The 27,508-nt window shown below is 46.3% G+C and overlaps 1 protein-coding gene across 2 annotated transcripts; it reads right to left on the bottom strand.

Moving 5' to 3' along the window:
• Positions 1 to 47: 47 nt before the first annotated feature.
• On the bottom strand, positions 48 to 27,307 carry LOC112226710 (chromodomain-helicase-DNA-binding protein 8). Of its 2 annotated transcripts, none has more exons than XM_024391208.2 (39): positions 27,162 to 27,307; positions 26,188 to 26,458; positions 25,067 to 26,097; positions 22,884 to 23,153; positions 22,656 to 22,766; positions 22,036 to 22,535; positions 21,827 to 21,941; positions 21,334 to 21,555; positions 21,178 to 21,246; positions 21,003 to 21,058; positions 20,736 to 20,853; positions 20,508 to 20,591; positions 19,978 to 20,115; positions 19,736 to 19,857; positions 16,000 to 16,243; positions 15,640 to 15,816; positions 14,694 to 14,936; positions 14,417 to 14,576; positions 13,992 to 14,202; positions 9,040 to 9,235; positions 8,744 to 8,914; positions 8,340 to 8,633; positions 8,032 to 8,252; positions 7,668 to 7,870; positions 7,317 to 7,473; positions 7,149 to 7,238; positions 6,959 to 7,062; positions 6,712 to 6,835; positions 6,498 to 6,573; positions 6,138 to 6,412; positions 5,716 to 5,945; positions 4,907 to 5,572; positions 4,697 to 4,809; positions 4,053 to 4,280; positions 3,747 to 3,842; positions 3,214 to 3,357; positions 2,976 to 3,080; positions 2,760 to 2,864; positions 48 to 1,140 (listed from the first exon to the last, which is right to left on the bottom strand). In XM_024391208.2, exons 3-39 carry the CDS (start codon positions 25,994 to 25,996, stop codon positions 796 to 798), a joined length of 7,713 nt encoding a protein of 2,570 aa, XP_024246976.1. In that variant the 5' UTR covers positions 25,997 to 26,097; positions 26,188 to 26,458; positions 27,162 to 27,307; the 3' UTR covers positions 48 to 795. The 2 variants fall into 2 exon arrangements, with proteins under 2 accessions (XP_024246976.1, XP_042163640.1); XM_042307706.1 differs by lacking the exon at positions 27,162 to 27,307 and adding an exon at positions 26,954 to 26,972.
• Positions 27,308 to 27,508: the final 201 nt, after the last annotated feature.

The following is a 27,508-nucleotide window of genomic DNA, read 5'->3' as shown; positions in this document are numbered from 1 at the left end:
AAAACTCAAACACATACGGTCAAGAAAATACACAAGGACCAGAGGACTCAGCTGCTTTCACTGTAGATTGCTGTAATTCATATCACAGATACAGTCAGGTCATAAAACAATAATAATAACTCATTGCAGTCATCTTTGCACCATAGCACACAACTGACCTGCTCTACATTGTACAATACGCCCATCTTTCTAGCACTGGATCAGTAGCTAATATACCAGTCCCCCCCTTAGTTACCACATCCTTTCAGAAAAATGTACATCCACATATTGGACCCCTTCTAGTTCACTGACTCAACAGGGCGCAGAAAGGTCCTATGACATCAGACTCAGGCATCATGGGAGCAAAAGTTCTGGTCTGCTCAGTACATGTGTCCTCTCGTCCAGTTAAACTGGAGGACCAGCTTGGAGGTTCTTGGATAAAAAGGCTCCTAATACAGCAGGGCTCCCCTTAAAGATGAGGCTGGGAATGGGATGGGTTTGAGGGGTGGTTGAGGGAGAAGGAGAGCAGTGTTTGGGCATGGAGAAACAGAGTTGGGCATGGAGTCACTTTGTTCGGGTTCAGGCTGCCAAGTGGATGGTCATGGAGGGAGGAGGAATATCATGAATGGAAAGAGTTGGGTGCAAACCTGCTCCTTTCCAAAAATCTACATAAAATAAATGAGTAAAAATAACCAAAAAAACCAAATGAATCCATAATTCAATATAGATCATGATAAAAAATAAAATGAGGAATAGCATGAAAAGGAAAAAAATAACATGATTTTTCGGGGACTATATTAGACAAGACGGGCCTGGTCAATCCTCTGAGCTGGAGGAAGAGTCCGAGTCCTTCTGCGGCATAATGACGTCGTCCAAAAGGGTCTCCCTGTCAGAACTCTCGTATCCGCCTTGTGACAAGCTGTCGCCGCCTTCCATCTTAACATCAAAGGCTTGAGTCAGGAAAGAAGAATCCTCCAAGTCTTCGTCCTCCATCATGTAGGCCCCGTCTGAGACCAGGGTCTCTTCTTCACCTCCGCCCAGGAGTGGGTCCTCCAGCGGGTCAGGCTGGGGAGCGTGGTGGTGGCTGTGGTGACGGTCTCTCTTGGGAATGACAGAGTGTGCGGAGAGAAGCCGGTGGAAGAGGCTGTCTGGCAGAAAGCCCTGGAAGAAGAAGATCTACAGTTGAAGTCGGAAGTTTACATACACCTTAGCCAAATACATTTAAACTCAGTTTCACAATTCCTGACATTTAATCCTTACAAAAAGTCCCTGTCTTAGGTCAGTAAGGATCACCACTTTATATTAAAAATGTGAAATGTCAGAATAGTAGTAGAGAATTATTTCAGCTTTTATTTTTCATCACATACCCAGTGGGTCAGAAGTTTACATACTCAATTAATATTTGGTAGCATAGCCTTTAAATTGTTTAACTTGGGTAGCATTCCACAATAAGGGTAGCCTTCCACCCAACATTTTGGGTAGCCTTCCACAATAAGTTGGGTGAATTTTGGCCCATTCCTCCTGACAGAGCTGGTGTAACCGAGTCGGGTTTGTAGGCCTCCTTGTTCGCACACGCTTTTTCAGTTCTGCCCACAAATTCTCTATAGGATTGAGGTCAGGGCTTTGTGATGGTCACTACAGTACCTTGACTTTGTTGTCCTTAAGCCATTTTGCCTCAACTTTGGAAGTATACTTAGGGTCATTGTCCATTTGGAAGACCCATTTGCCACCAAGCTTTAACTGATGTCTTGATGTTGCTTCAATATATCCACATAGTTTTCCTACCTCATGATGCCATCTATTTTGTGAAGTGCACCAGTCCCTCCTGCAGCAAAGCACCCCCACAACATGATGCTGCCACCCCCGTGCTTCACGGTTAGGATGGTGTTCTTCAGCTTGCAAGCCTCCCCCTTTTCCCTCCAAACATAACAATGGTCATTATGGCTAAACAGTTCTATTTTTGTTTCATCAGACCAGAGGACATTTCTCCAAAAAGTACAATCTTTGTCCCCATGTGCAGTTGCAAACCGTAGTCTGGGTTTTTTATTGCGGTTTTGAAGCAGTGACTTCTTCCTTGCTGTGCGGCCTTTCAGGTTATGTCGATATAGGACTCGTTTTTTGTGTGGATATAGATACTTTTGTACCCGTTTCCTCCAGCATCTTCACAAGGTCCTTTGCTGCTGTTCTGGGATTGATTTGCACTTTTCACACAAGTACGTTTATCTCTAGGAGACAGAACGTGTCTCCTTCCTGAGCGTTATGACGGCTGCGCAGTGTTTATACTTGCATACTATTGTTTGTACAGACGGATGTGGTACCTTCATGCATTTGGAAATTTCTTTTGATTTTCCCATGATGTCAAGCAAAGACACACAGAGTTTGAAGGTAAGCCTTGAAATACAGCCACAGGTATACCTCCAATTTGCCCTAAATGATGTCTATTAGCCTATCAGAAGCTTCTAGAGCCATGACATAATTCTCTGGAATTATGCTGTTTAAAGGCACAGTCAACTTACTGTATGTCAACTTCTAACCCACTAGAATTGTGAAATAATCTGTCTGTAAACAATTGTTGGAAAAATTACTTGTGTCATGCACAAAGTAGATGTTCTAACAGACTTACCAAAACTATAGATTGTCAACAAGAAAATTGTGGAGTGGTTGTAAGACGAGTTTTAATGACTCCAACCTAAGCGTATGTAAACGTCCAACTTCAATTGTATAAAAATATTTTACTATCTGAAATGGAACCTATCCCCCTGTTAATAAAGGGTACTCACAGAGCACCGGGCAGTCTCAGCCCATTCTGGTGCAACTGCAGTGTCAGGATTCTCCTCCAGAAACTCCCTCAGATCCTGCAGCATAGGTCCATGCGCAGCCCCAACCTGAGCAAGAAAAGAAAATAAATAAAAATTAACCCTCGGGCAACCAGCATCCACAAATCAATATTTATTTGAGAGAGGAACCCCCTGCACTCAGCCTTTGCCATTTCTCACCTTCTTTCCTGTCCTCATATCAATTATGTTAATCTTCTCACTGCCCGACAGCGCTACTGCCTTCTCAGACCTCTTCTTCTTCCTCTTGCTTCTGTTCACAAGGAGCTAGGGGTTCGCAGAAGACAGAGTCACTACAGCCCCAGTGGAAATCTCAAATTATCCTGCATTTCTCACAGTGCACTACTTTTATCCAGAGTCTCGTTTGAGCCCCAGCCATAGTCTTCTAGATATAATGTACCTCCAGCATGTCTCCCTCCACCTCATATTCTGGGTTCTCCTTCAGCCAGTTGGGCATGTCCCTGCGTCGAGGGGCCCGCTCCCCACTCAGCACTGTGCCTGTCATGGCATTGACCACCGGGACCGCTCCGTCTGGATCTGACAACTAGGGGGAAGTGAGAGTGAGCGAGGCTTGATGAATGCAGACATTGAATGAACATTTGAGTATGTAGCTTGTTATTGTTGTCTACTGTTCTCAGACAAGTATCTGTGTATTATGAGCAGTCTTAACCACTGACTGCATGAGAATGTGGACAAGTATTGTATGCACGGATTATACAAAACACCTGCTCTTTCTTGACAGACTGACCAGGTGAAAGCTATGATCCCTTATTGATGTCACTTGTTAAATACATTTCAAAATCAGTGTAGATGAAGGGGAGGAGACAGGTTAAAGAAGGATTTTTAAAGCCTTGAGACATGGAATGTACATGTGTGCAGCTCAATATTAGGAAGGTGTTCCTAATGTTTTGTATACTCAGTCTATATGCGTACTTCTTGGTCCCTACGCTTCCTGCGCCCGCTCCCCTCTCCCCCTGACCCGTTGGACATCAAGGCATGCTTAGAGAAGGTCAGCTTCAGCCCCTCCTCCTAAGAGAGTTGGACAGTAAAAGAAAAGGGGGATGGAGAAAGAGGACAGACAACAATTTAGTCATCCCATCTGTATCTCAGTCACCCATGCTTTATCCCAATTTACTTCAATGGCTTAAAAAGCTGAATCAGCTGTTATTACTGGGCTAGAACAAAAGCCCAGGACCAGAATTGATTCAACCCCTCTTTTCCATGTTCCTCTCATCTCACCTTGAGGAGTTTGACCGTGAACTCAGATTCCTCTCCATCTGCTCCTTCTCCACCGGGTGTGCTGTTGCCTTTCCGCATGAGCCGTGCAAAGCTGAGCTCATCCCCTGCCCCTAGGTCGTCAGAGCCTGGGTTGAGCTGGGCGTCAGAGGCGTAGCGCCGCCCTGTCGGCCACTGCCCAGACAGCACCAGTGTACAGAGGCTGTCCAGCCGGTTTATCAACACACGGTCCTGAGGGAGCAACCAGTCAATCACTCCACCGACACAACAAACCAAACCTTTTACTGTACAGTTTATTATTCAACGTCCCGTTATTACCGTATTTGAAGTACTAATGTGTAAGCTTTTACACAAACACAATACTGTTTGTTGAACCAGAACATCATCCACATACTGAATCTGGACCCATCCATACTCTATAGCAGTGGTTTCCAACCTGTTTCGGTTACTGTACCTCCAACTGAATTCTGCTCTGCCCGGAGTACCCCTGAAGTACCCCTTCATGTGCATTTTACCAGTAAGCCTATGGTCTTATGAATCTTCTCACGTACCCCCTGTGGAAAGGCCAAGTAATTCCCAGGGGTCCTAGCACCCCTGGTTGGGAACCACCACTCTATAGTTGCAGACAGTACACCTCCCCTACATACCTTGGGCCAGTCAACCCTGAAGGGGTCAGTGAGGGACTCCGGTGGCGCGCCATCTTGAGATGGAGTCATTGAGAGCAAGCTGTTCTCTCCATCTTCCTCCATCTTCAGAGCAGCTGAAAATAGGAAATATATATACAAAAAGTGTGTTCTACCTGTGTTGTCTTAACTCAATCCTCACACTCTTCTAGATTCCTCTTAGCCATTACTCACCTCTCTCCCTCTCTGCGTCGCTGTCCACACTGTCGTCAGAGCTTTCTGATCGCCGGGAAGAGGTAGACGAGCCTGAATCAGAGTCTGAATCCAAATCAGACATCCCTCCTTCTCCACTTCCTCCGCCTTTCCTTCCTCCGCTTCTCGGGCCCCTCCCCCTGCTCTTTTTCCAGCCCAATCCGGTGCGGTCACGTCCCTTCCCATCAGGGCGAGAGAGGGGTGTGGTCTGTGTATCAGAGTGGCCGAGAGCCTCAGAAGCTCCAAGGAGGCTGGACTCCCTGTTCAGTCCCTCCTCCTCCTTGACGGCGGAGCCCTCCTCTGCCTGTGGTTGGCGGAGGGGACTGGCAGGGGTGGGCTGGTTCTGCTGGATCTCGAGGTAGTCGTGGCGGGCTTGACTGAAGGAGAACTGCGGGTCGGAGAAGACTGAAAGCTCGGTGCGGCTGACGCCGTGGAGGGCGGCGCCCAGCATGAGTTCCCGGTCGTGGGCCGGAGTGCTCCACCAGACAGGAAGCTCAGAGCTGAGTGGGGCCAGCAGCAGGCTCTCCTCCATGGAGGGGTGGGGCAGGACACGCTCACGAAGACGGCGCAGCAAACTGATGCGGTACAGGGTGCGAGAGGCCCGCTCCTCAGTGATGGGGGCCATAGACTGCCCCAAATCTGACAGGTCTGGGGAGGGAGAGAGGGTTAGGGATCGGTGTCTCTCCAAATCAAACCACATATCCAACACCATGCTCTATTATATTTGACCACGTCAAGGGATTACACTTCTCAATATCCTGTATTTAATAATGCTGTGATGCGGTTCTGACCTTCTCCGCGGGCGGGCCGCAGGTTGCACACCCTCCGGCACATGGCCATGAAACAGCGGAAGTACCGACTCAGACTCTCGTCCGTCTTCTTGTCCAGACGGGCGAAGGTCCGGAAGCGGGCCCATTCCAGTTTAGCATCCTCCCCCTCTTGGGCGTTTGGCTCTTTTATCCTCTCGACACCGAACGTGGACACCACACGGTAGAAATCACACTCCTCTCTACGGGTCCACCTAGGAGAGAAAGTCAAGACACACAAGACAGATGGTTAAAATAGTGGAACACTTAAAACCCACTCCGAGTCTTATACCAGATAATTGTGTAAGGTTACAGCATACGGACACATTAAACAAACACAACAACTGTACCTCAGATTCAGGACACATATGCTTGCAGAGTTAATAGTTGAGGGTAGTAGTTGGTACCTCTGTTGGCGTTCCTGGCGTGCAATCTCCTTCAGCTTACTGGCCTGCTCACACCTCCTGCGCTTGCGGTCGCCCTTCTCTGCTGCCTCCACCTTCAGCTGCTCTCTCTTGTAGCTGCGCTGGTATGCGGTGATCAGACGCCGGAGCCGCGCAGTAAGTGACGAGCTGGTCGGCCACTCACAGGCTCCTGACAGGCCAGAAGGCGGTCCCTTGGTTTTAACAGGCCCCGGCTTGTCATCGACACAGATATCGTCACCCATGTTCATGGAGTCAGCCTGGGGGAGAGGGATTAACATGAACATAAAAGCAATATTTTCTAACCAAAATCAATCTACGAGAATATTAAGTACGGATTCACACCTCCTCGTACAGGTCTTTGGTGTGCCTTGACGCAGGCTTGAACTCTGGGTCTTCAGAATACTTGTCATCGTCTCCTCTGGGGGGGGGCAAAAACAAAGTCTCAGCCACCAATTTGTCAAGTTAATGCGGGTGAGGCCAGCTCTAAAGAGTTTAGTGATATAAAGTTAGCGGGTTGTTCAGCGAAGTGCTAATAAGGTTAGCCAGCGTAGCTCACCCGTCTCCCAGCTCTGCGTCTGCAGAGTGCTGCTCCGCATCAATGGCCTGGTCGTCAGGGCGACCAGCTCTCTCCAGGAAACAGAGACAGTCGTCGGCGCGCATGGTGGTGTACATCTCATACCCTGGAGCAACAAGACAGAAGTTACTACAAACACTCTCACTAAAACACCCAGCACCATGTTCATTTTTATGTATTCTGACAAGTAAACAAAATGCCTAAAGACTTTGACATCGAAAACGCAGACCATGTTTGAAGACACCGACGAGGAGGGAGCGGTCTGCCTCTGTATCCCACCAGCCTGATGGCACCTCCTGCTGCTCCATCTCAGGCATCCAGATGTCAATATCCCTACGAGGACACAGACAGATTCAGTATGTGTGTGTGTGTGTAGATATGCCTGTAGCAAGTAATGAGTCATTTTAATAGGGTGATACCTGGCATCGGCTCCTCTCAGCACAGAATCGGCGTGTTCTCCAATGACTTCCTGTCTCAGGTAGTACAGCATACGCACTCTCAGCAACACCCTGAAGACAAGGAAAGGGTTAATGCTCTGATAATGTGCACAAACACTTCAGTCCTCTCTAGGGTGAAAACACACGGACTTGTTGCACTGGTGCTTGAGATGTTTGCGGTAGCTGTCGTCCAGAAGCAGGGAGTCGGGGTTGTACTTGCGGATCCACTCCACCTTCTGAACGTCAAATGAGCTCTGGGCCTTCACCCTCTTCCCCTTCCTGCCCCGAGGAACAGGGATGGACAGACCTAGAAACACATTGGCACATTTAACTTACAACCATGGAAGGCAACGCTAAAGACAGAGAAAATACATCCACACAAACATGTAAACAGTTACCCAAAATAGAGCAAGAAACATTTAGACAATCGGTGTATGGAGGTTGTAAGACACAGTCACAGAGTGGTTGAAGAGTGTGTGGTTCTATAACGGTCATACATACCAGAGTGGTTGAGGAGTGTGTGTGGTTCCCGGCCGTTCTCTGGGGGTGTGATGAGCTCCCAGATGAAACTCTTGATGTTCTCATCGCCACGGTAATGCAGCAGGCAGAAGACAAGGATGACCCTGCAGATGGTCTCCACGTCACGCTCCCCGAGGCGCCGCTTACAGCGTGCATGAGACAGGATGTCCCGCCAGCGCCCCCACCTGGACAAGCACAGGAGGTGGCAGAGTGAGAAAGAAGACCTCGGCACAATAGCGTGGCGCTTGCTTTGGTAGAAAATCCGGTCATAACTTTACTCTCACATGTGTATTGTAACTACACCTGTCCAGAAAAAAACCTCTAGGCCCTAGTCAGGTCCACCTACCCGTAAACAAGAAGGTGTTTCTCCACACGGAAGCAATCGGTGCGGCCATAGCCATTTCCGGTGTGGCGCTCGGAGCGCCTTGAGGACCGGGACTGCCGGGAATTGGCGGGCGGGTACTCGTCGTCGCTGTCGGGGTCAGAGATCTCCCCGCCCTCGCCCCTCAGGGTAGCGAACTGACGGGTCTGCTTCCTTACTCTGGGTGTGTCAATCACCAGAGTGTTCTACAGGGAGGATGGGAGAAAAATGAGCTTTTCACAATACACATTGAGAAAGGTAGTGCGCACACAGAATGGAGCCCTTCACATTACCTTCCTATTCATGGAATCAAAGTCTATGTCTGCCCTCTTGGCCCATTTCTGCCAGAACTCGGGGTCGTCCAGGGCGATGTCGGTCCTGTTTTCGGTGGCCACGAAGCTGGCCTTGGAGAAGGTGGAGCCCTTGCCCTCGCTCTCGATGGTGATGGTGGTTGCTCTCCTCTGGAGAATCTGGTCAATGTCCTCCTCGCAGAACTTGGAGCCCTCGTCCTCCTCGTCCATGATGGCAGCGTACGCCCCCTTCCTCAAGAGGTCCTCGATCTCCTTCTTAGAGAACTGCTGGATTTGCTGAGAAGCAGTTGGAAGAAGAGATATTAACCAGATGGTTGGCATCCAAACAAACCGCAGGCTTAAAAATAATATAGTACGTAAGTAAATAATATTTTGGGCCTCCTTACTCCGTTGACGTTGCTCTCCTTGTTGCCACTCATGCTCTGCAGTACAGCCCGGTCCAGACCCAGTTTGAGGCTAGCCTTGTCCAACATCTCCCTCTCATAGGAGTTCCTGGTGATCAGACGGTACACCTTCACCGCCTTGGACTGGCCGATACGGTGACACCGCGCCTGAGCCTGTTGAGAGAAGGCAGGGTTAGTACAATCAGATGCTATTTGTACAGCGTGGTAAGGGAATTAGGATGAAACATTAGAAGAACCCAGACAAAAGAGGGAGCCTGAGGTCAAAGGTCAGACATCACCTGCAAATCATTCTGAGGGTTCCAGTCTGAGTCAAAGATGACACAGGTGTCAGCAGCAGTCAGGTTGATGCCCAGGCCTCCAGCTCGGGTACACAACAGGAAGACAAAACGGTCCGAGTCTGGTTTGCTGAAGCGATCAATGGCTGCCTGACGCAGGTTCCCTCTCACTCTGCCATCAATACGCTCATACAGGTATCTGGGCAGAACAATGATAAAGGCAACCTCTTACTCATCACAACAAAATCTAGTTTTTAAATCAACATGCCCATCTCGCTTGTTGATGAGGTAGTCTATCTACAGCTCCATAGAGGGGTTGGTTGTTAAGCAACAAAAAACTGACATGCACAACTATGGGGAAAAACAGACAGGGTTGGCTTAGATTGTTGACAACATGAAAAATAGTTTACATCTCCAATATTTATTGAAAACATAAATACAGGACTAAGATCGAATCCTACACCGACTCGGAGGCTCGTCGGATGTGCCAGGGCTTGCAAACTATCACGGATTACAAAGGGAAGCCCAGCCACAAGCTGCACAGTGACGTGAGCCTACCAGATGAGCTAAATGCCTTCTATGTTCACTTCAAGGGTAGCAACACTGAACCATGCATAAGAGCACCAGCTGTTGCGGACGACTGTGATCCCGCTCTCCGTAGCCGATATGAGTAAGACCTTTAAAACCGGTTAACATTCAAGTCTGCAGGGCCAGATGGATAAACAGGATGCCTACTCAGAGCATGTGCTGACCAGCTGGCAAGTGTCTTCACTGACATTTACAACCTCTCCCTGACCCATTCTGTGATACCTACATGTTTCAAGCAGACCACAAGGGTTGGACGATATAGTAGTAAATCAACTATGTTTGACAGACATCGTTGATGGCAACAATGTGGTGACGTGAAAGACGATAGTTGGTATACATTTTTTTTTTATAGACGATATAACCTATTTGAACATGACTTGCACCGCCGGAGTCGGGAAGCTCACAACAGTGCAGCTCACAGCCAGGTGTCACACCAAATGACCAACCTATTCCTATTTGCCTAAGCAGATCTTTCATGATCAACTTTCAAATGAATCCAGGCCAGTAACAGAGTTCTCTCTCAGAAACTTGTTTGTGAATAGCCTAAATAAAATCATGATATTATAATAATAAAGAGAACCAACATATGCAAGATAGAATAATTTAATGGGAAGTTTAAACAAACCTTAAGTTTCTGGCCTCCACCTAACCAAAGTTTTAGGAGAAATAAAGTGTGCTGCCAGAAAATCCCTGTAAACCAGAGACCATAATATAGTCCTACACTAGGCTACAGTCAATAAAATTTGCAGTAAATGTTACTTGTACAAGTTTAACTTCTAAACAGACATTTATATTATCGTGGAAGTGTATATTCATATCCTTGAATTGCACAACGGGCATAACATAAGCTCCCACAGCAGCACTTTCGATAAACGGGAGAAAAAAATAAAAATAAAAAATAAACAAGAAATTAACCAAATAAATTACAGTGCAAATAAATGTAAGGAACACCACTGAATATTCTAGCCTACATTTATTTCAAATTAAGACGCATCTGTGAATACAGGCTTTGAAAATTAAACAACTAAAAAGTGCGATGAAAAAACTAATTTGGACTATTTTTATTTTTCATTATATGAACCTCCCTATGGTAACAATATTGCCTGCTATACTGAAAACACGTACAGACGGAACGCCTTTTGCACAGCTGCATCTGAGGGCGACGTTGGCCAAGAGCAGAAAGCAACCCTCATTCCCTCTCCACCATGCCAGTGGGTCATCATCTCCTCCGATAACATCTTATGGTAGGTTGGATGTGAGCTCTGCGCTGGCCTAGTGTTGTGCACTGATAATGACCGTTTGCTTAACTCTCCCAAGAAGACTGCCCAGTGAAATTGTCTGAAAATCACCTTTGAAAAGGGTCTCGTATCACACTGTAGGCCTACAACGTTTGGTTCCAAGTCACCATTCAAAGTTATCGGTGCCACATATCACCATATAAATTGGCTTATATTTATTTATACTGAACAAAAAATTAATTAGGCCCTAATCTATGCATTTCACATGACTAGGCAGGGGCGTAGCCATAAGCCCACCCACTTGGGAGCTAGTCCCACCCCCTGGGGAGTTTGGCTGGGCCTATCAGAATACATTTTTTTCCCCACAAAAGGACTTAATTACAGACAGAAATACTCTTCAGTTTCATCAGCTGTCCCTCCGGGTGGCTCGTCTCAGATGATCTCTCATGTTTAGAAGCTGGATGGGGAGGTCCTGGGCTGGCGTGGTTGCACGTGGTCTGCGGTTGTGAGGCTGGTTGGAGGTGCTGCCAAATTCTAACAACGTTGGAGGCGGCAGATGGTATAGAAATTAACATTAAATTATCTGGAAACGGCTCTGGTGGACATACCCGCAGTCAGCAGGCCAATTGCATGCTCTCTCAAAACGTGAGGCATCTGTGGCATTGTGTTGTGTGACCTTTCATTGTCCCCAGCACAAGGTGCATCTGTGTAATGATTATGCCGTTTAATCAGATTCTTGATATGTCACACCTGGCAGGTGGAAGGATTATCTTGGCATAGGAGAAATAAGCTTTTTGTGCATATGGAAAACATTTTAGGTCCTTTATTTCAGCTCAGGAAACACTTTTACATGTTGAATTTATATTTTTGTTCAGTATATTTATTTATTTGCACACAAGAAAATACACTATTGGTATGATGATTTCCACGTCGTAGTCTAATGATTAGACTTTTTTTTATTTTTTAAAATCTACATTTTTTTGGGTGGTTTGTATGACAGGCTGCATTACAGCTTGCTTAATGTGTTGCTAGGCAACGGAACGAGCGCTTCCCCCTGCCCCGGATAAATAAAGACGATACAATAGTATATCAACAATGTTTGGACAGGTCGATGGGACGATGTGTCATTCCAGACATCGCTCAACCCTACAGACAACCATAGTCCCTGTTCCCAAGAACGTCAAGGTAACCTGGCTAAATGACGTAGTACATTAGTAGTACATACACATCTGCAGCCATGAAATGCTTCGAAAAGGCTAGTCATGGCTGACATCAACATCCTCCCAGATACCCTGGACCCACTCAATCTACAGATGACACACTCTATTGCACTCCACACGGCCCTTTCCCACCTAGAGAAAAGGAACACCTACGTGAGAATGCTGTTCATTGACGACAGCTCAGCGTTCAACACCATAGCGGCCCTCCAAGGTCATCACTAAGCTAAGGACCCTGGGACAGAACACCTCCCTCTGCAACTGGATCCTGGACTTCCTGACAGGCAGCCCCCAGGTGGAGGGTAGATAACACCACATCAGTCACGCTGACCCTCAACACGGGGTCCCCTCAGGGGTGTGTGCTTAGTCCCCTCCTGTACTCCCTGTACACCCACGACTGCGTGGCCACGCACGACTCCAACACCCTCATTAAGTTTGTTGACGACAAGACCGTGGTAGGCCTGATCACCAATGATGATGAGACAGCCTATAGGGAAGAGGTCAGAGACCTGGCCGTGTGGTGCCAGGACAATAACCTCTCCCTCAACAAGACAAAGGAACGGATCGTAGACTAGAGGAAAATGAGGGCTGAGCAAACACCCCATTCACATCAACAGGGCTGTAGTGGAGCGGGTCGAGAGTGTCAAGTTCGTTGGAATCCACATCACTAATAACCTTTCAGGGTCCAAACACACCAACACAGTTGTGAAGAGGGCACGACAATGCTTCTTCCTCCTCAGGCGGCTGAAAGGATTTAGCATGGGACCTCATTTCCTCAAAAAGTTCAACAGCTGCATAATCGAGAGCATCCTGACTGGTTGTGTCACAGCCTGGTATGACAACTGCCCGGCATCTGACCGCAAGGCGCTAGAGGGTAGTGCGTACGGCCCAGTACATCACTGGGGCCAAGCTTCCTTCCATCCAGGACCTCTATACCAGGCGGTGTCAGAGGAAGGCCATAAAAATGGTCAAAGACTCCAGCCACCCAAGTCATACTGTTCTCTCTGCTACCGCATGGCAAGTAGTACCGGAGCGCCAAGTCTGGGACCAAAAGGCTCCTAAACAGCTTCCACCCCCAAGCCATGACTGCTGAACAGTTAACCAAATGACTACCCACACTACTTGTATTCTATTTTTATTTTTTTTTGCACTGACTCGATGTACACTCACACACACTACATTGACATCACACACACACACACACAATCCTTCACACACACTGCTGCTACTCTGTTTATTATCACTTTACCCCTACCTACGTGTACATATTACCCCGTTCCCTGCATATTGACTCTGTACCAGTACCCCTTGTATATAGCCTCGTTATGTGTTACCATTTTTCCTTTCATTTATTTAGTACATTTTACTTAATTATATATATATTTTTAAACTGCATTGTTGTTTAAGGCCTCATAAGTAAGCATTTCCCAGTTGTCCCACCTAACCATCTTAAGATGAATGCACTAACTAAGTCGCTCTGGAAAAGAGCGTCTGCTAAATTACTCAAATGTAAATGTCTACACCTGTTGTATTCAACGCATGTGATGAATGCAATTTGATATTAAATACATTTGCATATTTGTCTCAAACACATCATTACAGTTGGTTAGCTAGCTAGTGAATTCTAGCCCTATTAGCATAAACATCAGTCAAAACAAGACAAGGTATCAAGAACAACCTAAAAAACTAGCTGAAATGAGCCACTTATGATTCACAACATGGCAGCTCCTCGTCATTGTTGCTAGCTATCTGGCTAGCCAGAATCACAACACAAACATATCTGCCCCATTGAATTGCAGGCATCGTTTTCTAGACGTTGTCAGCTAACCCGACTATACCTCTTGTTGATGAGGCAGTCAATCTAGACCTTCATACCCCTTGTTGATGAGGCAGTCAATCTAGACCTTCATACCTCTTGTTGATGAGGTAGTCCTCCAGGATGTCCAGGCAGCGCACCATCTGGGAGAAGATGAGCACCTTGTGTCCCCCGGCCTTCAGGCGAGGCAGCAGTTTGTCCAGCAGGACCAGCTTGCCTGCAGATCTCACCAGGGCCTGCAGGTGGAAGTCTGGCACCATGGGGTCGTACACCTCCCTCAGCTCAGCCACAATAGACTCCTCCGCCCCTGGACAGAAGAGAGGACGGGGGTTATTATATTAACATCCTGGAAATGGTATGAAGACAGGAGTTTTCCATGATGGGTTGTACTGATGTTAGTTCAATAGAACCGGTGGTAAGTCGCAGGTGATAGCAGGCTAGCTGCATTAAGAGGGTATCCTATTGGGGTTGTGTTTTTGAAGGAGGAAGGGTATTGACATGTAGTGTTGGGTGTGAGGTACCTGTGATGAGGTAGGGGTGGTTGCAGCACTTGCGCAGCTCCATCATGGTGTTGAGCAGATTGGGGACGTTGCTGTTGCTGGTTGCCCCCATGCTGAGGAAACTAAAGTTCCTCTCTAGGATGGCCCGGTAGTATTTCTTCTGCACATCTGTCAGCTCCACCTGTGTAGATCGGTTGTATTGAGCTTGATGGTTATGGTCCATTCCGAAAAAATAATATAATGCTCATATACAAGGTCACCTTGGTTATATGGTGCAACATTATGCATAAACTCTTACCTCAATGATGGTCTCCTGTTTTGGCGCCAAGTTCTTCTCCACATCCTCTTTGAGTCTGCGCAGCATCATAGGCTTCAGAATAGCTTGGAGCTTCTGGACCTGCTCCTCTGTTTTGAGGTCTCCAAAGTCACGTAAGAACTCTGACTCCGAGGAGAACTGAGCTGGCTCAAGAAAGTGCAGCAGACTGAAGAGCTCCTCCACTGTGTTCTGGAGGGGAGTGCCTGTCAGAAGCACCTTGTGCTCCTGAGAACCAGGGAGGACAGGAACAGAGTGGAGCGGAAGAGAGAGAATGAAGAAGGGGTGAGTGGCAAAACAGGAGAGGGAGTCATTCTGTCGCTTCCACAAAAGACCAACGTTGTCACATCACAAGTAATACATTTGTCCCCCTGTCCCTTAGGCCTCAATTTAAAATCAGATCGAGTGTTAACCCGCATTGGAGGAAATCTTGCATAGCGGCCGTTTTGGTGGTGCAACTGCAGTAAGAGCTGACAAATCGGTAAGCGGCTGCTCGTGTGTCACCAACCACTCCCTTCCTTATTATCCCTACTGCGCTAAAAGTTTCATACGCCGATAGTTGACACTTTCTATCGTTGGCGGAAATAACCACAAGTTCACGCATGTGGTCAAGTTAATTTGGATGATGGGGGGGTTAAAGCCTATCAGTCTAATCGAGGTGTAGTAGGCAATAGAACATCACACATTTGGGTGTTTGAACTTGTAACACGGCTGTATTAACTTCTGCACAAGATTTGTCAGATATTAAGTCGGGGGTGGTTTGGTTGCATCCAATAGCAGTGTTTGCAATAAGGTAACGCAAGGAGCTGCTTGTGGATTTGACAGATCTATCGCAGTTCCATCTCCGACACGCCAAAACAACCGCTACGGAGATGTCGGCTAGCATGGATCTGACAGAATCTAGCCCTTAGTCTATCTCATGAACACTCACCAGGTCCAGCATCTTGAGGCTGTCCAGCAGCTTGCAGTTGCGGTTCTTGAGGCGGTGGGCTTCGTCAATGATCACACAGCGCCAGGAGATCTCCCTCAGCTCAGGGCAGTCGGACAGAATCATCTCAAACGTCGTGATCAGGGCTTCAAATTTATATGCCCCTGGGATCAGATGGTCCTACAGAGAAAATGTAATACAACACTAGTTAGAGGAGCTAGATGACGATGTACCAAGAATCGTATAATCTGAACACGAGAGAATCAATGTCTTCCAACAGGTCCTACTGCAGAATAACACTAGTACTCAACCACTGTAATCTATTCTTCTGTTCCACAAACAGAATGCAAGACAGACACACACCTTGTCGTCCTTGCAGTACATCTCGTACTGCTGGATCATCTGCCTGCTGGCCAGGCTGCCGTGGTAGACGATGGCATTCATGTCAGTCCAGGTGGCAAACTCCCTCTCCCAGTTGGTGATGGTGGAGAGGGGGGCGATGACCAGGAAGGGGCCTTGGACCCCGGCACCAAGCACCTCAGACAGCAGAGATATGGACTGGATGGTCTTCCCTAGACCCATCTCATCGGCCAGGATACAGTTCTGCCTGTAGGGCGAGAAGATGTGTCAATACATTGGCAATACAAGTGTGCGCGCACGCACACACAGCAAAAAAAGACACATCCTCTGTCAATTGGATTCATTTTCAGCAAACTTAACATGTGTAAATATTTGTATGAACATAAGATTCAACAACTGAGACAAACTGAACAGGTAACACAGACATGTGACGAGCAGTAATGGAATAATGTGTCCCTAAACAAAGGGGGGGGGGGGCGATCCCACTCCAGAATACAGGACTCGGTGTAATGCTCATTCCTTTGACGATAATCGCGAATCCGACCATCACCCCCGGTGAGACAAAACCGCGACTCGCCGTTAAAGAGCACTTTTTGCCAGTTCCGTCTGGTCCAGCGACGTTCGGTTTGTGCCCATAGGCGACATGGTTGCCGGTGATGTCTGGTGAGGGCCTGCCTTACAACAGGCTTACAAGCGCTCAGTCCAGCCTCTCTCAGCCAATTGCGGACAGTCTGAGCACTGATAAAGGGAGTGTGCGTTCCTGGTGTACCTCGGGCAGTTAATGTTGCCAGCCTGTAGCTGTCCCACAGGTGTGACGTTCAGATCTACCGATCCTGTGCAGGTGTTGTTACACGTGGTCTGCCACTGCGAGGATGATCAGCTGTCCATCCTGTCTCCCTGTAGCTCTGTCTTAGGCGTCTCACAGTACGGACATTGCAATTTATTGCCCTGGCCACATCTGCAGTCCTCATGCCTCCTTGCAGCATGCCTAAGGCAAGTTCACACAGATGAGCAGGGACCCTGGGCATCCTTCTTTTGGTGTTTTTTTTTAAGAGTCAGTAGAAAGGCCTCTTTAGTGTCCTACGTTTTCAAAACTGTGACCTTAATTGCCTACCATCTATAAGCTGTTAGTGTCTTAAAACCTTTTAGGGCTAGGCGTCCCGCAAACTTCCGGTGATACTGGAGGGCGAACAATTCAAATAAATAATCATAAAAATTATGGATATGAAACATTTAGGTACATACAAGTGTCATATCGGTTGAAAGCTTAAATTCTTGTTAATTTAACCGCACTGTCCGATTTACAGTAGCTAATACAGCGAAAACATGCCATGCGATTGAGGACGGTGCCCCACAAAATATTTTTCCACTGACACAGGTTTCATAAATAGCGATTTAAATATTCACTTTTTGAAAATCTTCCTCTGATTTGTCATCCAAAGGGTCCCAGCTATAACATGTAGTGTCGTTTTGTTAGATAAAATCCTTCTTTATATCCCAAAAGTCAGTTTAGTTGGCGCCATGAGTAATCCACTCGTTCAACATGCAGAGAAAGGATTCTGAAAATCTACCCCTAAACTGTTTCAACAAGTCAAAATACATTTCTATTTACTCTTCAGATACCCTAAATGTAATCAAACAATCATATTACTTACGGAAAGTATGAAACCGATTTTAGCAGGTGCGTCCTGTCTTCATGGTGCACGCAAACACGAATTTCCAAGACTGTCCTTCTACTTAAACTGTTATTTATTTTTCGTTTTTTACGTTACAAGCCTGAAACCTTGAACATAGACCGTTGACACCCTATTGAAGCCATAGGAATTGCATCCAGGGAGCTAATTTTCAGTATGACCTTATACTTGCCATTTTAAGAGGATGGTCCATCAAAAAAAAAAAAAAATCTGGTTGGTTTTTCTTTGGATTTTCTCCTACCATATGTATTGTTATATTCTCCTACATTATTTTAACATTTCTACAAACTTCAAAAAGTGTTTTCTTTCCAATGGTACCAATTACATGCATATCCTGGCTTCAGGGCCTGAGCAACAGGCAGTTTACTTTGGGCTCATCATTCAGGCGGAAAATTAGGGGAAAAAGGGGCCTAGCCCTATTTATTAAAACGACTGTTCCACAGGTGCATGTTCATTAATTGTTTATGGTTCATTTAACAAGCATGGGAAATCTTTGAAAGACAGGGTCCTGAGAAAGTGACATTTCTTTTTTTGCTGAGTAGACAGACCAGTCAAAAGTTTGGACATTACTCATTCAAGGGTTTTTCTTAATTTTTACATTGTAGAATATTAGTGAAGACATGAAAACTATGAAATAACACATATGGAATCATGTAATAACCAAGTGTTACATCAAAATATATTTGAGATTTGATGATCTTCAAAGTAGTAACCCTTTGCCTTGATGACAGCTTTACACACTCTTGGCATTCTCTCAACAGTCCTGAAGGAGTTCCCACATATGCTGAGCGCTTGTTGGCTGCTTTTCCTTCACTGCGGTCCAACTCATCCCAAATTGGGTTGAGGTTGGGTGATTGTGGAGGCCAGGTCATCTGATGCAACACTCCATCACTCTCCTTCTTGGTCAAATAGCCCTTACACAGCCAGGAAGTGTGTTGGGTCATTGTCCTGTTGAAAAACAAATGATAGCGCAAACCAGATGGGATGGTGTATAGCTGCAGAATGCTGTGGTAGCCATGCTGGTTAAATGTGCCTTGAATTTTAAATACGGTAGAATCCACACATGCAGAGATCATCCTTTCACCTACTCTGCATCTCATGAGTAGCATGACAGTTGGAAAAAATATATATAATTATTTGGACTCGGACAAATTTCCACCGGTCTAATGTCCATTGCTCGTGTTTCTTGGCCCAAGCAAGTCTCTTCTTCTTATTGGTGTCCTTTAGTAGTGGTTTCTTTGCAGCAATTCGACCATGAAGGCCTGATTCACGCAGTCTTCTCTGAACAGTTGATGATGATGTGTCTGTTACTTGCACTTATTTGGGCTGCAATTTCTGAGGCTTGTAACTAATGAACATATCCTCTGCAGCAGAGGTAACTCTGGGTCTTCCATTCCTGTGGCAGTCCTCATGAGAGCCAGTTTCATCATAGCGCCCGATGGTTTATGCAACTGCACTTGAAAAAACGGTCAAAGTTCTTGAAATTTTCCGCATTGACTGACCTTCGTGTCTTAACGTAATGGCGGACTGTAATTTCTCTTTGTTATTTGAGCTGTTCTTGCCATAATATGGACTTGGTCTTATACCAAATAGGGCTATCTTCTATATATCAACCCTACCTTGTCACAACACAACTGATTGTCTCGAACACATTAAAGAAAGAAATTCCACAAATTAACTTTTAACAAGGCACACCTGTTAATTGAAATGCATTCCAGGTGACTACCTCATGAAGCTGGTTGAGAGAATGCCAAGAGTGTGCAAAGCGGCCATCGAGGCAAAGGGTGGCTATTTTGAAGAATCTCAAATATATTTTGATTTGCCTGACACTTTTTTGGTTACTACATGATTCCACGTGTTATTTTATAGTTGATTTCTTTACTATTATTCTACAATGTAGAAAATAGTAAAAAGAAAGAAAAACTGGAATAAGTAGGTGTCCAAACTTTTGACTGGTACTGAATGCATGTGTGTATGCATGCATGCATGTAAATAATGGGATATGAAATGCATTCAAAAGCACATAAAGAAATGTCAGTCAGTACCTGTTGTACCAGTTGAAGAGCAGCCAGTTGACTCCCTCTAGCTGGTATTCTCGAAGTACGTTCCCACTCTTGTACTCTCTGAATTCCTCCAGCTTCTTCCATGCAGCCGCTTGGGGTCGGGGCTAATGAGATGAGTGAATGGTTTAGACTGAGGACATAGGAGACTAGAGCAGTGGCACTCACATGGAACGTGGCAAACACACACAACCAGTGAATACCCACACACAGCATCTGACACTCACCGTTCTCTTGAGCTGAGGTTGGCGGTCCTGGATCTTCCTAAACTCCACCACCTTGTCCTCATCCACGTCCTCCCTCAGCTCCCAGGTGGCGTCTTCATAGGGCAGAGAGCACCACTTCACCAAGTAATACACCACCGGCTAAGGAGACACAATACACTTTTAGAGACATTTTTATTTTACCTTTATTTAACCAGGCAAGTCAGTTAAGAACAAATTCTTATTTTCAATGACGGCCTAGGAACAGTGGGTTAACTGCCTGTTCAGGGGCAGAACGACAGATTTGTACCTTGTCAGCTCGGGGGTTTGAACTTGCAACCTTCCGGTTACTAGTCCAACGCTCTAACCACTAGGCTACCCTGCCGCCCCAACCCAGAAGTCATCCCGACTCTGAATTTTCACAATGAGATCAATTTGTGGTTTAAATTCATGGTGACAGATTTCAAGATTTGTCCTTGAGAAATCAGAATTTAGTCCGGCAGGAGTGCTGCATCCTCACAGATTTCAGAGGCATGGTGTGGGACTTCTCTCACCTCTCCATTGTCCTTGTCCACACTGTTGGATTCATCCAGGATCCGGTCCACCTCCACATAGTCTGGGTTGAAGGGCTCCTCCTCCTGGGGACAGGGGCACAGAAAGGAGAAGAAACAAAAGAGACACCGACTATGATACCTGTAGTTCATCTCTATACACATTCCCATCTACTTGTCAAATTGGAGGGCTACCACTTTTCTGTGAAAGAGGCCATAGCATTCCCTTACCTCCTGTAAGAGGAGTCTCATCTGTGCGTGTTTTATCTTGAATCTCTTCAGCTTCTGGTGGATCCTCTTGTCTCTCTCCAGCTGCTCCAGAGTGGCCCACTCACAGTGCATATAGGAGCTGAGAGCGGGAACAGGAGGGTTGAGGGGTTAGCTATGGATACTCCAAACAATTTAATGGATCCCACACCAGTATTTTGGTCAATAGACCGTAATAAGGGATTAGCACACCAAAGTGTAATGAACATAAGGAAAGAGAGTGACACTTACTAGTTCTTATATTTGACAAAGAATTCCTCAGCATTTATATAATGTCCTGGAGACACCTTTAAAATAGGGAGAGAGGAACAAAGATACATAATGATTTGCAACTTCTTAAAATCAGCAAAGTCGATAAATACTAACAATTAAAAGAATAAATAAATAGCACAGTAAGCACACTCACCTCCTTCTTAGTTAGCCTCATGGACAAGACTTTGTCGACAATTGCTGCATCTTCCTCGTTGGGGTTTTCCTGTGACACATATACATGTGTGTTATACAGCTGTCATTTGCATGTGATAAACAAAACAGCCCAAACTTGATTAGATCTCCCACTCACCACAAAGAACTGCATGCTGGAAAGACCATCCCCGTCCAACTGCAGCTCCTGTTTGAGCTGCTCTCCCATCAGCTGCCCCGCGGCCCCTCCGGTAATGGACGCCACCGCTGCCGTCGTGGTTACGTCCACGTCCTCCTCCGGCTCATCCTCGTCGTCAGTGATTTTGATGTCCAAGTCCTCTGTGTACTTCTTCCTCTTCACCTGACGGTTAGAGCGCCTCTTCTGGTGGTGGTGGTGGTGGGGGGGGATGACATGCAAACAAGTAAGACATCAGTCAGGAAGTGTAAGACAAACAGCCAGTACAACACTGAACATATTATGTTCCTAAAATGTCAAATCAGGGATGTGCGTTTATTGAAGTGGCATTTACGAAGTGGTGATAGATTTAGAGATCATACTATACTGTAGTTTAGTGTAGCGTCATGGATGTGTGTGGGGGGAAAAGTGGTTGTGTTGTGTGTAGGTGTATGTCAGTAGGAGGGATGTGTCTCACTGCTAACATGTCCTCCTCCAGGGCCTTAGAGGGAGAGGCAGGGCTCAAGTCCCCATCAGAGTGGTCTGAGGATGCATTCCTCTTCCTCTTCTTACCCCCCACTAGAGTGATCGTACTGGGACAAGAGAGAGGATGAGAAAGATGATCAGTTTCGAAAAATAGATATAACACTCAAAGTTAAATGACAAAACTGCTCCTAACAAACTCACTTGATCTTTGCCTTGCTTTTGCTTTTGCTGCCGCTGGTTCCAGCCACCCCTACAGGTGTCCCTACAGCAGCTCCACCTGCTGCCTTGGCCTTGCCTTTCTTCTCAGCACAAGCCATGCCCTTCCCCACCGCCCCTGGTGGGCTTTTCTTCTTACTCCCGCCTCCTCCCCCCTTCTTCTTGGCTCCAGGTGTGCCAGTGGTCGTTGCAGCAGCCCCTTTGTCAGCAGCCTTCTGTCCAGGAGGCAGTTCGTCCTGGTTGAGGACTCGTGGAATGTTCCTCTCTCCCCGGGCCTTTGCTCTGGCAATGGCCTCGGCCACAATGCGGTTGGCCTTCTCCTGCTTGCCCAGGGTCTCCACACGCCGTACAGGCTCCTGGGCCTTAGCTAGCCGTATCCCTGTTGATGCCATGGTGGTGGTGGTGGAAGGGGCAGAGCCAGCAGCCGAGGTGTTGATGACCTTCACTACGGAGACGGTACCGCCTGCTGTGGAGGTGGTGCTCATCTGGGGAAAGAGATGGATGAGTTAAGAGTGAGAGAGAGAAAAAAAAAGAGGAAAAACACTGACTAGTGAGATGTGCAATTCAGGACTACATATATTGAGACATGAGGCATGTGTGTTTACCTGTGGTTGCAGCAGCAGTTTGAGGGGCATGGCCAGTCTCTGTCCACCTTGCCCCTGGGAGATCTGAACCACCTGTGGGCTGCTACCTTGCCCTCCAGACACCAGCTGAAACTGCAGGACAGAGACAGTTCAAGTTACAGATCAAAGTCTTCATAAAACAGGTCAGTATTTCTGATTAGTTAAATGAGGATCATTTTGTAATGACTAATTCAGGCCACTCCTCCTTACCTTGGGTCCCCCCTGTTGGTTGGGTTGCTGCTGCACTTGCAGCTGGATGGTAAGTACTTTAGGCTGCGCCCCCGTCTGCCCTGCCCTGGCCTGGGTGAGAGCAGCCAGCTGACCCCCTTGGAGGACCAGCTTCCCTGGGAGGTTACCCAACACCAGCCTCTGCTGCTGGCCCTGCTGCAGCTGACCTGACCCACCCACCGTCACAGCACCCCCCTGGGTCGTGCCACCATGGGGCTGCTGCAGCACCAGGGTAATCCTCTTAGTTTCACCCTGAGGTGAGAGCAATTATCAATTAGAAATGAGAAGATGTTGATTAAATTACAAATGTACAATCTTGAGACCTGAGGTGGAGACCAGGTCACTGTATTCCTGACGAGAGGTCGACCGATTAATTGGAATGGCCGATTAATTAGGGCCGATTTCAAGTTTTTATAACTATCGGATATCGGTATTTTTGGACACAGATTTGGCCGATTTGGCTTTATTTAATCTTTATTTATCTAGGCAAGTCCGTTAAGAACACATTCTTACTTTCAATGACGGCCTAGGAACGGTGGGTTAACTGCCTCGTTCAGGGGCAGAACGACAGATTTTTACCTTGTCAGCTCAGGGGATTCAATCTTGCAACCTTACAGTTAACTAGTCCAACGCTCTAACCACCTGCCTCTCATTGCACTCCACGAGGAGCCTGCCTGTTACACAAATGCAGTAGAAGCCAAAATAAGTTGCTAGCTAGCATTAAACTTATCTTATAAAAAAAACAATCAAGCAATCATAATCACTAGTTAACTACACATGGTTGATGATATTACTAGTTTATCTAGCGTGTCCTGCATTGCATATAATCGATGCAGTGCATATCGTTGCTCCAATGTGTACCTAACCCTAAACATCAATGCCTTCCTTAAAATCAATACACAGAAGTATATATTTTTAAACCTGCATATTCAGCTAAAAGAAATCCAGGTTATCAGGCAATATTAACCAGGTGAAATTGTCACTTCTCTTGCGTTCATTGCACGCAGAGTCAGTGTATATGCAACAGTTTGGGCTGCCTAATTTGCCAGAATTTTACATAATTATGACATAACATTGAAGATTGTGCAATGTAACAGGAATATTTAGACTGATGGATGCCACCTGTTAGATAAAACACGGAACGGTTCCGTATTTCACTGAAAGAATAAACGTCTTGTTTTCGAGATGATCGTTTCCAGAATCAGCCATATTAAATGACCTAAGGCTCGTATTTCTGTGTGTTATCATGTTATAACTAAGTCTATGATTTGATAGAGCAGTCTGACTGAGGTAGGCACCAGCAGGCTCGTAAGCATTCATTCAAACAGCACTTTTGTGGTTCTGCCAGCAGCTGTTTGTGACTTCATGCCTATCAACTCCCGATATTAGGCTCGTGTAACCAATGTGAAATGGCTAGCTAGTTAGCAGGGTGCGCGCTAATAGTGTTTCAATCGTCACTCGCTCTGAGACTTGGAGTAGTTGTTTCCCTTGCTCTGCATGGGTAACGCTGCTTCGAGGGTGGCTGTTGTCGTTGTGTTCCTGGTTCGAGCCCAGGGAGGAGCGAGGAGATGGACGGGAGCTATACTGTTACACTGGCAATACTAAAGTGCCTACAAGAACATCCAATAGTCAAAGGTTAATGAAATACAAATGGTATAGAGAGAAATAGTCCTATAATTCCTATAATAACTACAACCTAAAACTTCTTACCTGGGAATATTGAAGACTCATGTTAAAAGGAACCACCAGCTTTCATATGTACTCATGTTCTGAGCAAGGAACTTAAATGTTAGCTTTCTTACATGGCACATATTGCACTTTTACTTTCTTCTCCCACACTTTGTTTTTGCATTATTTAAACCAAATTGAACATGTTTCATTATTTATTTGAGGCTAAATTGATTTTATTGATGTATTATATTAAGTTAAAATAAGTGTTCATTCAGTATTCTTGTAATTGTCATTATTACAAATTTAAAAATGTAAAAAATAAATAAAAAAAAAAATTAAAAAAAAAATCGACCGATTAATCAGTAGTGGCTTTTTTTTGGTCCTCCGATAATCGGTATCGGCGTTGACAAATCATAATCGGCCGACCTCTATTCCTGACTACTCAAAACATAGCATTTGATCATTCTGATGGTAAGGTCAAAAGGCAGTCTTACCTGCTGTGGTACTGTAGTGAGGGTAACCCCTTGTGGTCGTACTGAAGTGGTGCCTGTAGCAGTGGCGGTAACCTGTGTTTGCATGGTAGACTGCAGCTGCACCTGTGTCTGGGGTTGTAGCTGGATTTGCTGCGATTGGGCAAGCTGGGCCTGTGGTATTTGCATCTGGACAGTTTGCGTCTGGCCCTGGGGCATGGAGATCAACTGCACCTGTTTCAGGGGTCCGTTGGGCGACTGAACTAGCCTCTGTATCCCAGTCCCCACCTTCACCGGTCCCTGCCCAGGAGACGCTTGGTTCAGGACCGTTCCCCCAGACAGTATCTGCATGCCAGGCCTAAGTTGGGTTCCAGACAGTACCCTGGCAAAGGTGACCTTCCCCGCTTGAGAGCCTGTCCCAGGAACAGTCTGCAGCACCTGTGCATGCCCCCCAGGTCCTTTCAGGATGACGATCTTGGAGCCTCCCTGCCCCCCGGCCTGCTGGGTGATGGCAGCTAGCTGCTGAGGAGTAAGCTGCTGTGCGATCTGTGTGAGCTGCTGTGTGGTGAATTGTTGTGTTGTGATCTGTTGTGTGGTGCCAGCAGAGCTATTGACAGTCAGAGGTGAGCCCAGCAGGACTGTGGCAGCCCGACTAGTGTTACTGGCTACAGAGAGTGTTGTCTGAGGTACTGTTGAAGCGATTGAAACAGTCTGAGGGAGGGCAAATGGGACGGAGGCCTGCTGCTGCACAGGGACTGGGTCTGGGATTATTGGAGCTGCGACTGGTGTGCAGAGAGCTGGGGTGGGTTCATAGGGGGGGTCAATCTGCCCCAGAGCCAGTTTCAGAGCCTCCTCCACAGGGTCTGAGGAACCCTGGGTGAAGGCATCGCCTGGCAGAGCATCCAGGTTGAACAGCGGCGTATCATCAAAGAGGTCCATGATGGGGTCTGCCATGTTGCCCAGTCCACAGAAGATGTAGAGAACAAAACAGCCTTGCTCTCAGTCAGAAAAGACAGGGAATCCAGAAAACTGCCCAGAATGTGCACTTTAAAAAACTATTGGAAAAACAAAAAATAATTTTAAATTAATCCAAGATCATCAATATTATTCTGAGTACACATATCAATAACATATAATTCACTTACTAAAATTGGTTTCAGTCCAGTGCAGAGAATTTACTTGGCCTTCGTCTGTGTATGCTCCAATGACAAATATTGGAGTGGTGGTGTAGATGGTGGGGAAAATGAGCTAGATACAAGAGAAAGACACTCAGGGAAGAGGAGAGTCCCCCTGTTTCTCCACTTCTTCCTCACCCCTTTCCTCTTCCTTGTTTTCAGTGCCTATTTCTCTCCTCTGCGCTGTGTGTAATGATGGGATGGATGCCCATCTGCGAGATCATTTGCTGATGTCTCTTTGCTAAAGCAGAAAAGGAGAAGATAAAGACTTAGCTTAACCAGGAAAAAGTGGTTAAGCTAAAACTGCTCTCTTGGTGAGGTGAAATGGTCTGAATTGTCATGTGGTAGCTAGCTAGTAACGTTAGCTAGCTAGTTAGTTGGTTAACTAGTTAGCCATCTAGCTACCTATAACAACAAACACTTGTGGCTTCTGTTTTTTCTTGAATCAAACATGCCTTCATTATTACCATAGACCATTTTAAAAGCAGTATTTGTATGGAAATTAATAGTTTAAATGGCAAGTGGGAGAAACCCATCTGTCTATACATGATCAGGCGTTTCTGACAGTGTTGTTCTCGGCAAAACGGTTACAGAGATAACGTTAGCATTGAATGGCTATTGGCATTGCATAACCCACATAAGGCGGTTTTGGGATTAAAATCTATTTCAAAAGGTATATAAATAACTACTGCAATATGTCAGTCAATAACTAACATCTTCATAATTTACTGCATACCATCCACTCTTTCAATCTCATCAACAAACCGGACCAAACCAAAGCAACGTGCCACAATAACCATACTAGCCTGTCTACGATCAGACACGGGTAAGGCCGCAATGGCATTTGGGATGGACTTCGTCTGTTATTCATTTAAAAAAATACCGCCTAATAACCATCCACTGCCTCGACTCTCTCAGTTATCATTTCGGGGTGCTACATTTACCTTTGCATCGACACACATGGCTTTCTCCGTCTCACAACACTGTACGATTACAGGAAACGGCCAGGAAAGAGCAGGAACTAACGTTCTTGCCAGCGAAAACGTTGAAAGTGTACCCCTCGAATACCATCCGCTTGACTATCATTGGTCTGAATGTACACTAGTCGGCAGCCTTCCTACAAGGCATTGGTTAAAATGGATTGTCCATCATCCAATGAAAGAAATCCTGGGCGGAAGACAGTAATGGACGTAGTTAGGTTGAGAAAACAATAAATGCGGCCTAGTTGGGACAATTTGGCTCAGCAGTCCTACGCGTTGGATTTTGCTGTCAAACCAGCAGCTGAGTTTAC

Source organism: Oncorhynchus tshawytscha, linkage group LG28 (genome assembly GCF_018296145.1).
Source record: "Oncorhynchus tshawytscha isolate Ot180627B linkage group LG28, Otsh_v2.0, whole genome shotgun sequence".
NCBI classification, from domain to species: domain Eukaryota; kingdom Metazoa; phylum Chordata; class Actinopteri; order Salmoniformes; family Salmonidae; genus Oncorhynchus; species Oncorhynchus tshawytscha.
The sequence above is the reverse complement of the archived record's forward strand: the minus strand, read 5'-3'. Positions and strand labels throughout refer to the sequence as shown.

Excerpts from the sequence above, each read along its gene's own strand:
- LOC112226710 (XM_024391208.2), bottom strand. The coding sequence starts at position 25,996 with ATGGCAGACCCCATCATGGACCTCTTTGATGATACGCCGCTGTTCAAC. Across the intron at positions 8,634-8,743 it reads AGGAGAGCAACGTCAACGGA|CAAATCCAGCAGTTCTCTAA; the intron begins GTAAGGAGGCCC and ends ACTGCTTCTCAG. Across the intron at positions 6,836-6,958 it reads CGTCGGTGTCTTCAAACATG|GGTATGAGATGTACACCACC; the intron begins GTCTGCGTTTTC and ends TTGTTGCTCCAG.